Source organism: Cydia splendana, chromosome 6, assembly GCF_910591565.1.
Source record: "Cydia splendana chromosome 6, ilCydSple1.2, whole genome shotgun sequence".
Lineage (NCBI taxonomy): Eukaryota > Metazoa > Arthropoda > Insecta > Lepidoptera > Tortricidae > Cydia > Cydia splendana.
Genome location: NC_085965.1, coordinates 3,641,511 through 3,655,008, shown reverse-complemented (window position 1 = coordinate 3,655,008; position 13,498 = coordinate 3,641,511). Strand labels below are relative to the sequence as shown.

General features: G+C 39.2%; 1 protein-coding gene across 1 annotated transcript in view; it reads left to right on the top strand.

The window, feature by feature from the left end:
• LOC134791331 (heme peroxidase 2) overlaps positions 1 to 13,498 on the top strand; it is a 104,815-nt gene that overhangs the window by 43,089 nt on the left and 48,228 nt on the right. The window contains exons 2-4 of the mRNA XM_063762347.1: positions 650 to 799; positions 1,655 to 1,812; positions 8,139 to 8,305. Coding sequence (XP_063618417.1) covers positions 650 to 799; positions 1,655 to 1,812; positions 8,139 to 8,305 — 475 coding nt within the window. The remainder of the gene's footprint in view (positions 1 to 649; positions 800 to 1,654; positions 1,813 to 8,138; positions 8,306 to 13,498) is intronic.

The following is a 13,498-nucleotide window of genomic DNA, read 5'->3' as shown; positions in this document are numbered from 1 at the left end:
ATCTGAAAAAAAACTTATAAGTTGTGATGACCTCACTTCAAAATGTCAAATCCGGTCATTGTTGTTTTTTTTAAGGTGACAGTCCATTTCCAACGACAGCTGCACTACTGTTGCGATGTTACTGTCATTCATTGTCTTCTCATTCATTTTACTATGGAAATTGACAATAACACCGACGCGTTCAGTACCAGTAGTGCAGCTGCGGTCAGAAATGGAATGTTACCCTTAAGGTGACGTTCGGTTGTCAACTACAGCTGCATTACCTGCATGGTAATGCAGCTGGTGCATGGCCTAGCGGTAAGAGCGTGCGACTTTTAATCCGGAGGTCGTGGGTTCAAACCCCGGCTCGTATCAATGAGTTTTTCGGAACTTATGTACGAAATATCATTTGATATTTACCAGTCGCTTTTCGGTGAAGGAAAACTTCACGAGGAAACCGAACTAATCCCAATAAGGTCTAGTTTACCCTCTGGGTTAAAAGGTCAGATGGCAGTCGCTTCCGTAAAAACTAGTGCCTACACCAATTCTTGGGATCAGTTACCAAGCGGACCCCAGGCTCCCATGAACCGTGGCAGAATGCCAGGATAACGTGAGGCAGATGAATTTTATAAAATTTGATAAAACTAACCCGCATTATAATTTGTTACAGGCTTAGGCGTGGTATCCTGCTGCTAGTATTATCATCATGTGCACTGGCGCAGAGCAAGTCGGACGACTTGCAGGCAGTACCCAGCGACCTCAGGAGAGCAGTCAGCGAGGCGCTCGCTCTTGAGAGACGGTTCCTACAGGGTGCTAGAGAGTAAGTAACTCACTCACTCACTCCGTTGGCTCAGCGACCCAAAATGAGACTTGGCCTCCGACACAAGACAGCGCCACTTTTCTCGGTCCTGTGCGACCTCTGGCCAATTGTTGACTCGAAGTTCGCGCAGGTCCGCCTTCACCATGTCACACCATCGATATCTGGGGCGTACGATAGGACGTCTTCCTGCTGGACGGCCCAGGTATGCTCTTTTCACGTTCCGATCTTCATCCATTCTCTCAAGGTGGCCCAACCAACGGAGTCTGTGAGCTTTAGTCTCTCCCATGATGTTAGGTTCAGCCACTAGGTCTTCGATCTCACGTTAAGATTAAGTAACTATACCCATTGAATTGTTAGAGACCTCACACACTAGCGTCAGAGTCTAGTCTGCGCCATGGAAGATGCTAGTATGGGATCTTTCTTAAAGTAAAAAAAACATTTCCATTTTCACATCCATTTTCTTTGATCACATGACCTGTGACCGGCGTTTTGGTCGCAACTCGCGAGGAATTATATTTTATTTAATATCGTATCAGACTTAGAGGCGTCCGCATATTACAATTAAACTTGATATACCGCATCGTTGCATCCAAAACACCGAACACTGGATATAGCTTGGATATAACATTCAACTTACTAAAACGCCATCACTGAATATAATAAAGATATTATATCCGAATGGCAACTGCCAACGTGGCTGGCCGGAGCTTCCGGCGCATCGTTTTCTATGGAATGCATCACATGATCGCCTGTCATGTCATAGAAAAATAAGCGCTGGAAGCTCCGGGTCGGACAGGGCCTGGTCTAACGTGAGTCATCCTTAATACAAAATTAATTTAATAATTCTCTGTTCAGTGAAAACTGCTCATCAGCGGAGGACTCTGTCAGCAACACGCCGTGTCCGCCGAGCAAGTACCGCAGCGCCTCTGGCGAGTGCAACAACGTGCGTCACCGACCGTGGGGCAGGCGCGGCGACGTGTTCCTACGATTGCTGCCCGCCAATTACGCCGACGGTGAGTGTTTTATTCTACGATATTCAATAGACGTGTCCGCCGAGCAAGTAACGCATTGCGTCGGGCGAGTGCAACAACGTGCGTCACCGACCGTGGGACAGGCGCGGCGACGACGTGTTCCTACGATTGCTGCCCGCCATCTTTTTACTCGCAGGTGCGGCGCAGTGGCATGAAAAAAACGGATGATTGGCTTGTGCACTTGTCCGTCTTTTTACTTGCAGGTGCGGCGCAGTGGCATGAAACACAACAACATAAAATTCATTGTAGTGCACAATCGCCCTTAGAAGCACAAACAAACGAGACATTACATGATATAAAAGAAAACACAGAATAAGATTAAAGTGCCACGAAATGGCCGCATCTCAGCATGGTGGTTTCCAGCGCTGATCTTCCGATGAGACCATCAAGTGAGAAGAATAATCAATCATTCACTGCAATCTAAATGTTAAGTTGGTTACTCTCTGTCTTTAACTTTACTGCTATCTCTGGCTATCATATTCTGGAGATTTTCGGTGAATTTGGGGACTTAAGAATTATCTATGAACTCAATAATCCCTTATTCTTATGTTAACAACACAATTACATGTGTTCATTATGCTAATCGCTACAAGCTAGTTAACATACCAACTCCCCGTACCTATATAATGGAAGTTATTAAAATCGATGGCCAAGTTCATCGCCGGTTACAAAACTATTATGAAGACAACTGCTTAATTGATCGATTAGATTAATTTCCTACATGACAGTAACACAAAGTATTCGTGAAGGCCACAGTATGTTTACGGATCAGCCTAACACAAAAGGGTGTATCTATCTGGCTTTTGTTTTAATTTGAGTCTTTTTGCGTCTCACTAGTAAAGTTTAGTGCCGGTTTTTTAATTGTCTGCAATTAAATACGGGTGCATGATATTTCCTTAATCTACTACGTTATGCATGGGTTTTAAACTTCTGCAATTTAAAAATAATTGTACAATTGTACAATGTACATCCAGATATCTTTGTACCCTAGAAACTATTAAGTTTTACAAAACAAAGAAAACCAGGCGTTTTTTTAGGTACTACCTATGTTCTTTATACTATTTTGGATTTATCTTCCCTATAATGGTATGAAATCGTCAATCATGAGCTGAATCTCAATGAATTTCTTTGTTTAATTGTTACCATTACATTCGTTGTAATAGGTACTCGTAAAGCAATATTTAAGGACCAAATGCCACTTAAAAAATCATGTGTACACACTTGATTAATGGATTTAACACCTGCTACAGCAACTTCACGATTGCTTACTACTTCTTTGCAATATGTTAGTGTAAACTTAGTTTTATGTACTTTAGCCTACGAACTACTGAAAACACAATGAATTCTAAAAACTCTTCTGTCAACTTGTCAAGTTTTAGAATTTAGCTCAAAATGGAAAGGAAAATAGTGTACATACACTTACGCTGGATCTCTATTGTTTCCCAAATAGTTTTAAGTCATAATGTATTGTTTGTCCGAATTTTCGTTAGTCATAATTGGTCTTTCTCAGAAACGCGTAACTTTTCAGGATTGCCATAAAACAAACCTAACCTAACCTAACCTATCTATAGAATAACCTTACGAATAAGTTTTTGGCAAATATTTCATTTTTGGTACAAGCTTTTATGGCTGACTGTACTTTTCTTACGACAGACAACCTAATACTCATCGAGACAATTCTAAAAACCCCTAACACAATTAGGTTGCGCTATTTCATCACAGAGTTCCCATGGCCACCTCCTGTCTCCATCTTCAGATCAGCTCGATGGTACCATAATATTGCATTGTCATCGGATTTATACACGCATGCAAAATTTCAGTTCAATCGGAAACCGGGAAGTGGATCAAATTTAACTTGCAAGATTTGATTACAAACCGACAGACAGACAACGGTCAGGTGAAACTAAATAAAAGCTTGTAAAATCCTAAAAAACTAACAGTTTCAGTTTTATGACTAACGATAATATGACAAACAATACATTATGACTTAAAACTTTATGGGAAACAAAGGGACCCCACTTAACTACATACTACTTAAGTATATACTTAGTGTAGTATTTTTTTTTATTTTATACTCAGTTTAATAAATGTACTACCTACTTGTCCACGTTACATTTTCCAAGCCAATGATAAATTTGCCTCTGTGAAGATCTCTGTTTACGCATGTCATTCGATCTGCGCGATCAATTATCTTGTGATTACTAGGGTCATTAACTTTTATTGGTGCAAATCATGTGATTTCTGCCGTTAGCGAGTACTTCCAATACCTTCTTCTCTGGTTTGAGCTATTTACCGCTCAGCCATCGAGTTGTGAATGTGTATGTCTCGCGTGTACAGTCACCACACGGGATTGTTATGACATTTAGGGGTTCTTGCTGAATTGGAAATTCTATAGCGTAAGTATTGAACAACTAATTTAGCTAGGACCCTAAATGTCACAACAATTGCGGAGCGTGATGGTACATAAAGGCGAGGAAATTGGCGCGTTAGGATGTCATAATTTTGTCCTACGACACTACCTTTGCCTATCTTTCAACTCTGTGATACTGATAGTTTTGCAGAACGGTGCTTTGCTTCTTTTTCAGTAAAAAATAAGATACTTACTTATTTACTTACTTCGCTGGCTCAGCGACCCGAAGTGGATCTTGGAAAAAATAAGATAATACTTTTTAATCCTCGTCTTACTGAGAATTTAAATAAGTGAGGTCATTTTATTAATTAGCGTGAGAATTTATACATTTTAATGACGATATATGCCATTTGACGGTAATTAAAATGATCCAAACGCAACAAACAAAGCATTAACAAGCTTACGGCGGCGGTGCGTTGGATTTATAAATAAACCAAGAGTGGAGAAACTTGATTCAGTTTAAGGTCGTAGTAAAATGTCACGAGTGGCACTTTAGACTACTTACTTACTCCTCTGGCGCAGTGACCCAAAGTGTGTCTTGGCCTCCAACACGACTGCTCGCATTGATCCCGGTCCTGTGCCGTTTCTCACCAGTTTTCAACCCGGAGCTCGCGCAGATCAGCGTCCACCACATCCGCCCACCGATACCTATAGGTCGACCGACCGGGCGGCGTCCTATCAGTTTTCCCTCAAACGCTCTTTTCACCGCCCGATCGCCTCCCATAGTTGGGGAGCCGACGATGCTAAATGTGTACTTACTCGAGCGTCGTACAGACCTATTGGAATCGAAATATTAGATGACAAGAAGAAAAAAAAGTTATATGAAGTTTTTATTCCAGGCAGCCGAAAAGCGTCTGCATTTTTTTTTTTTATTTCGGGAGGTAGCGCTCGAGTAAACACAAAAATCCCCTCTTGGGCTCCCCTACTACCATTCGCTCAATATGGCACTTTAGATTAGACAAAGTGGCTAAAATATTTAGGTTTGCAAGTATTTAGACGCTGGATTAAACAGCACAGGGGGACTAGCCGAGAGACAATTGCTTATAGAGCACGCCAATCAAAACAACATAAAAACATTTGACGTTCAAAAAGTTAAAACAATTATTTTTACTATTCAATTGGTGTTTGCCTAACAAACGACTTTCTGTAAGGCTACGGCCCTAGGATACTTCAAGTAGTTATCATAAGTACAGTAGGGGCAAATGTGCGCCTAAATACAACAGTAAACAAAGGGTTAAAAATCCTTCCACCGGCCGTGACCGCACGTTTCCCGGTAAGAAAGGGAAACGTTTGTCAAGGGTCAAGGTTAGGCGAACGGCTTGATTCTAATTTTAATATACGTCAAAAATTTGATCGAGATCCGATCCTTATCGTATCCAGGTCTAATTTTGGACGTATAAATTACAATCAGGCCCGAAGTTATCCCTCTTAGCGCCACTTGCACCATCCCACTAACCCGGGGTTAACCGGTTAAACCGTTAACCCAGTGTCAAATTGTACTGGTAACCATGGTAACTCCAGGTTTAACCGGTTAATCCCGGGTTAGTGGAATGGTGCAAGTGGCCCTTAGAGCACTTGTCTTGTTTGATTTTATGTACCTACTCGGAATACATCATCTTTGTAGCACATTATACACCGGTAAAAGCCATGATTCGGGCTTGGCGTATAAAGTTTATTTGGTTCGTTAATACCTTCCTTTTTCTAACATACTCAACAGGTAATCTTTTCGCCACAATTTTGTATTGTAGGTACTCTCCATTCTAAAATTAAAAAATATGAAGTACCAAATCTTTTCTCTTCGACCTTAGTTTTTTAAACTTTTTATAAACACTCGAGAAACTTACATCACGATAGAAAACCCCATCCCAGCCGTTATTTCATAACGATATTAAAAATTCAAACGTACTCGTACATGCTTGTTACTTGCGTAAAGAGTTGATGGATCTGGCTGATTAAACCTAACATACAACTTTCTTTAGTGACAAAGCGATGGTGATAGTAAAGTTGTGTTACGACATACGAGACATTGCGTTCATTGACATGTTTGGCTTGTTATAGTTATACATCTGTTATACATATGTACAGTAGCCCTGCATCAGATATATCGGACCGACAAAGGTGCTCAAAAATATCTGAACGCGCACTCGCACATTGGAATTACCAATTTAGCTAGGACCCTAAATCGCTGTGACTGTAGTGTGACTGTATATTACATACCTACATGATGTGACATGTGATGCATATGCATATGTATATTTGTACAGAGGTGCTAAGCTAGTAGTTTTGCTGACTTTACATGTTGGCCATTTTGTTAATAAAATGGTATTTATATAGGTAAGTAGGTGTATGTTCATACCTAAATTAGTATAAAGGATGACTCACGTTAAAACGGGCCGTGTCCGACCCGGAGCTTCCGGTGCATCGTTTTCTATGGAAAGCATCACGTGATCGCCTGTCATGTCATAGAAAAGTAAGCGCCGGAAGCTCCGGCCCGGACACGGCCCGGTCTAACGTGAGTCATGCTTAAGTTGGAAGTAAAATATCAACAACTTTTTAGCCTAAATTATATACATACCTTCTTAAAACTTACTTATATATTAAATACCTACTTTACTACTGGCAAATATGGATGTGATTATGTACCTAGCTCTCGAGTAGGTATATCAATTGAATTCAATTATTTATTTAATTCGAATCCATAGATCCATAATCGAATATCGAATGCACTTTTATATTATGTATTTGTCCGTCCGTAACCGTAACCGTATTTGTCACGTGTGCAAATGATGTAACCTTATATTGTCTACAAGAAAGGGAAGAGAAGGGCACTAGTGATTTGTCTCATCACCCTTTTCCTTTCAAACAGGAAGGAAAATTGAGCAGCTTATTAGATGAAAGTACAATGTACCATGGACCGGGGTGACTTTCAAATGCAGGGGCGACTTTAAAATTCTAGTTTTTAAGCCATAATATAATTATATTTATGCGAGATTTTTTACAGTGGGTGAATATGAATATATAGTAATCTAACTAGTTACAGGAACACTTTCAGTAAATAATGAATAATGGTAATTCTATGGCCGTTTTAAATCTATCAAAGTAGCCCCAAATTTTCCAAAGTCACCCCGGTCTACGGTACTTATCATATTTTTATTGCCAGTAAGTTAGGAAGCAATAAGTATTGAACAATTTATAGGTATTAATCAGCTTAAGTCAGGTATTTACAATTTGATACCTTATTCGGAGGTACCTACGGGGTTTTTCGTGGCTACCACATAAACAAGTGTTAAAGAAATAAGTATTGTATCGCCTGCTCGTGCTTGCGGTCATATATGTCGTAATAGACACGTTTTTAGGGTTCCGTACCCAAAAGGTAAAACGGGACCCTATTACTAAGACTTCGCTGTCCGTCCGTCCGTCCGTCCGTCCGTCCGTCCGTCCGTCTGTCTGTCACCAGGCTGTATCTCACGAACCGAGACAGTTGAAATTTTCACAGATGATGTATTTCTGTTGCCGCTATGACAACAAATACTAAAAACAGAATAAAATAAAGATTTAAATGGGGCTCCCATACAACAAACGTGATTTTTGACCAAAGTTAAGCAACGTCGGGTGTGGTCAGTACTTGGATGGGTGACCGTTTTTTTTTTTACATTTTTTTCAGTTTTTTTTTTCATTATGGTACGGAACCCTTCGTGCGCGAGTCCGACTCGCACTTGCCCGGTTTTTTAGAGAGTGGACCTTCTGTACCTAGTACTATTATTTATTCTGTGACTAAAGTCATAACATATGTATAAGCCACATCACTGCGTATATGCTGCGTTGAGTTTCGTTTTGCTTGATCCTTTATTTATATTATTAATTATGCAATAATTAACATTCTTTTTTGTTTCCCCAGATGTCTCCAAGCCAATGGAGCCGCCGCGGCTACCAGAGCCGGCGCTAGCGGTGCGGGCCGCAGCCCAGCTGACGCAGCCAGCCGACCATGACTACGTGACCAGCATGCTGGCCGCCTGGGGCCAGCTGCTGATGGACGATCTCATCGCCACCGTCAACGGGAACAAGGTATACATTAAATAGAAGGCTATGAGTAGGTAGTGAATAGATTCAGGCGTTACGTTGCGGAAATCCATATTAATTAAAATCAAAATTTTACTTTGCTAATCCGCGAAAAGATAACGTGCTAGTCAATCAGTGCTAACCTTATACTTACTTGCGTATTTTTTACATACAATTAATGTTCCCACTCTCCCACCGCAAAAATAACACGCAATACAAATAATAAATAAATAAAAATAATAATAATACGCAATAATAATAAGTAAGTATAACGGGTTAGAACTGATTGACTAGCACGTTATCTTTTCGCGGATTAACAAAGTAAAATTTTGGTTTTAATTAGGCTATCAGTAGTTATAAATCAACCAACATATGCCATGCCATGACAGTGCATAACTCATTTTATTTTTCGTTATTTTGATCAATCATTGCGCGGGTTTTAAAATTTTGAGTAAACTAAAAAAAAAACAATAACTTTACATAATCCTACATATAATCATTTATTATTGTCGATAAAATAAACAACCATCGATGAAACTTATTTATTTGCAATAATGTTTTCCTCGATAGCTACAGAAGATTTACTTTATAACATTAAGCTCACTCGACTCGATAGAATTTATCTTCAAACATGACCAATTGTTTATCTTCAAACATGGCCAATTTATCTTCAAACATGCTCAACTCGATAGAATTTATCTTCAAACATGTCCAATTGTTTTATCATATCTCATGTAAACAGCAGGTTTCGCGATGCTTTTTTGCAAAGATTCCGCGAATGACCAATTATTTATCATTCAAATTAGTTACGTACCTAGTACCTACTCCATACCGGTTGTAGTTATTTATAGACAACTGTTTTAAGTCCACTTACACATATTACATTAACATAATATTACTTACATAATGGTGTAAGTGAGGCAAATTCCTAGGTAACAATTTCATTTCATATGAAAGCTCTTTGAAAGTAAATTAAATAAATTAATAACCTTTTGACGTAGCGCGTTCCCTACTCAACTAAACACCGATACAAACAGCATGTGTAATGTCCAGACCAGACCAGACCAGTGTCCCATAATTTTCGGGACATACCAATTTTGACCCACGAAATTTAGGCATGTCCCGAAAAATCCATCAGAAATCTCGGGAACACACATTTTAATAATTTAAAATGATAATTTGGATCTGCTAACGCTAGTAAGGCAGTACGGCTCCGGCTTTATTCGCAGTACACCCAGCTGCAAAAGTGCATACCCGAATGAATTCCATTCATAATGTGTCCATGCAATGTTGCAGCTCGCTGTATATCCCTTGCGTAGCGTGCCGCACTCGTTACGAGACTACCGGCCCAATCGAAAAATGCTTATAAGATATCACAGCGATACGATACCAATCTGTCAGTGTCAGACATCTTGCATTGTTCAAATTGGGACGTAAGTGGGCATTTTCACTTAATTGTGTACCTACCATTAACGGCCGGTTAGCAATCGTCACAAAACTGACGGTCAATGTCAAACCCTATACATTTTGTCAGGAATGTAACGGTTAGATGTTACTGAATCATGACTTAAGCGTCACTTGCACCATTCCACTAACCCGGGGTTAACCGGTTAACCCCCGGGTTATTGAATGGTGCAAGTGGCCCTAAGTCGCGCTTTAAAGTACAAGTTTAAATGAAAATGCTCAGGTACGAGTATGTAAATACGCCACGCAAGCGATGTACCTACTATTACGCAGAGAGCCGGAGACGTGCGTACTGCATACGCATCCGGTGTGACCTGGCCTTTAACTAAAGGTGTGGCCCTGTCTTATATGCAGGTAAATTGCATAAGTAATTGCATAAGGTGTTGTTAACCGCATCCATTGATTGATAATATTGACTTACAATCATGCAAACGTAAAATACAATAAAACATAAGTACTACATTGTTGAGTAAAGTCTAAAATTACATCATAGATATTAAATGATTAAAAGATTTTATGCGTATCTGAGGTGTTGAGGAAAATACCTTCGTCTGCAAGATATTTCGCATATATTATCATGTTGCAATAAATACTATTATTAATTTAATTTTATCACAATGGTTAGGGAGATTTACATCAAAAGTTTTAATATAGGGCTTACCTACTGTATTTTCAAGAATTTCTAACATAGGTACCTAGTTCATGTTTAAAAAAAAAATCTGTAATTAAATACTATAGTTCGTTTTTTTTAGCATTAGAAAGAACTTCAAAGAAGGTAAGCGATCTTGACATGTCGTTTAATTGAAAAACGCTTTTTTAAAAATCAGTAACTATTACTTATGAAAGCAGAAGAATGATGAATGATCGTATTAGATGCATAATAAAAAAAAAAAAAAAAATCATTTATTCAGATGAAATAAACCCCATTATACAGATTTTTTTTCTTCTGCCAAACTGCAGGGCAGTTTGTTGCATAATTAATAATAATCATAATTGTTACATATTTGCCGTAACTTAATTTTAAAATGTGTTTTTCAATTAAAAGACACATCAAGATTGTTTACCTTATTTCTAATGCTAAAAAAATGAACTATACCGTGTGTCAATATCATTTGATGGTCATGGATAGGTCTTTAAAAATAAGGTTAAGGTTTCTAAAAAGTGTTTTGGTAATTTTTTTTTTTTGGAGGATCGCTTCGTTATTAGAAAACAATGCTGTGTGTGTGTGTCCTCTAACTTTTGAGCCTACCTATACCTAACATGATTTGGACTTTTGGAGGCATCCATAAATCACGTCTAGAGTACGAGCGACGTAATTTTCCCTGTATGTTTAAAAAAAAAACTCTCTGCTCTAACTTTATAAAATAAGAAAACCACCTACCTGTTTATATAAAATACAAACAGTGGATTTGCATTCTAGCAACAATCCGCGTAATGACGGTAATCGTAATTAGGGCCAAGTAAAGCCGAGTTGTTTAGCCCACAAAGCTGTTCCACAGTACACAACTTGGTTGCACCGAGGTCGATACGGTTACCTTAACTGGACCAGTATTTTACCGACGTCTACAATAAATGTTTTTTTGGGTGTAGGTTAGGTACACATTTTCGTCTGCTTCACTTTTCAGCAAGCATATTATGGTCATACTGATGACCTTTAGGTATCGCTCTGGATAAATTAAACCATTTTGGAGACGGCCGATCTCAACATTTACCAGGAGGTGATGGATGATTTATCTTCCGTTATAATCAGCAGCTTGTATCGCGTATGACATTTCCTTATTCATCATTGTACCTATAGACACCTCTCGCCATATCGTGTCATGTTGTGCGCAATAAACCCGCGCGGTCAGCGGTCAACAGAACTCGGAACTCCAGACCGCTCTCTGTGGGCGCGGGCTCTAACATTTTACACCTAAGCGTCATTCCGTACAGAGACAGAGAGTATCGGTTTGTGCTATGCGTGATAAGTTGAGATACTGTTCACACTAATTATATCGTGCTTGAAGGTTGGAGGATGTATCTGTAAAGAGGAACGGACGCTGTCGCAACTCGCAGCGCAATCGGCCAACTAATGCACCGCCCACTTATGCACGCACTTAGTTTTTCAATCTTGAACTTGACCGGACTGATGATGTGCGTGTTACGTCTTAATGCCGTCATCACTCATCCTCGTGGTTTAATCTTTTTAGAAGCCAATTAGGCTTGTTATAGTTAGTTACTTTAGTAGACATTGACGTAGATCTCAGGACGGGCCTTACGGGCACTAAGAATAGTGCTAGTTCAGCGGTGTCACTCACGAATTCGAGCCAATCGTGCAGTCTAACGCATCTAGTTGCGACTAATCGCGCGCATGATGCGAACTCATCAACCAATCGCGTTGTAACGGTGTCACACCGCTGTACTGGCCACATTCATGCACAGTTCTTATTGCCCGTAAGGCCAGGCCTGAGATATACGTCAATGTTAGTAGATATGTAAGAAATACTGTACGGTAAGATGGGGTAAGACTAACGTAGTTTATTTTGTAGTGATGGATGGATGGCACTATAAAAAGTTATGATGAAAAAACTTTCTTCAGAAGAAAAGCATTATCACGGAAAGTAAGCCGTATTCCGTGGACGAAAATCAATTAATTTGGAAACACTTATGAAATAAGATAATCTTTGAACAATCAATCAAAAAGATTTTAAGGAAAATAGAGCTCTGCTGCGTGACGTTGATCAGTCTGTTAACTGTGTGGTTGGTGCAACTGGCCCTTACGGTCCTTCGATCAAATTAACTGCAACGTACTTAAAATACTGGAATTGACTAACTCCACAGGCCAATAGTCATCAAACCAATCCCCCGGAAGAAACTTTCAATTTTTTTTTAAATTAAGTTTCGAAATAGTTCGCGAGGTCACTTGGGGGCTATTTGAGTGAAAGCGCGACAGGAAGTTCTTAGTTCCGTATCTAGGTGTCATTGTCCAAGGCCCAATAGAGGCCTCTAAAGCCTCTAAAGGTCAACAAATGAGCTAATTATGTTAAAATGAAGTGAAAGTGTTAAGTTGCACAAAAGCTGATTTCGTGTGTTAATTTGCTTTTATGAAATTAGAGATTTCTTATGCTAACTGTAGCCGTAGCGTCAGCTGCCATAAAAGCCAAATTTTGGCCACAAAATATTGAACTAAGGTCTAAGGTGTAGTATGGTCTTGAGGTCAACATTTTTAGAGAACCTTGGGTATAGATTAAAGCCTGAGGCCAGACACAATTTAGTCCCCTTATCTACCATTATTTAAAATTAAGTGTAGGTACACTGGGGTTCAGAAGTGCAAGGAGGCGTTTCAACCGTAATATTAAGGCATCACAGTCGACATCTATTCATGCACTTTTGAACGCCACTGTACCTACATTCAGTGTCAGATTTTTTTTATTCCGACATAATTAAAGAGTAATTCAAACTTTATGTTTTGCATTTGCATCTCTAATGTGTATGCGAGCTATGACAATAAAGGTCACCCATCCGCTGAAATAATAGGCTTCATCTTAATTGCATTAGAAAAGTAATTAGTTTAATAAGGCAATTAGTTTTATTTAGCTCAACTTTAAAATTAATAAGTTCCGACTCATGGTTGAGTTTAACACGAAGTATTTATTTGTACCCGAGAAATATATAATTAGGTTCCGATACTTCCGATGCATTTATAGAAAAATAATTTTAGAACGTCACTTACCTCACTCTATTAGTGCAATTACC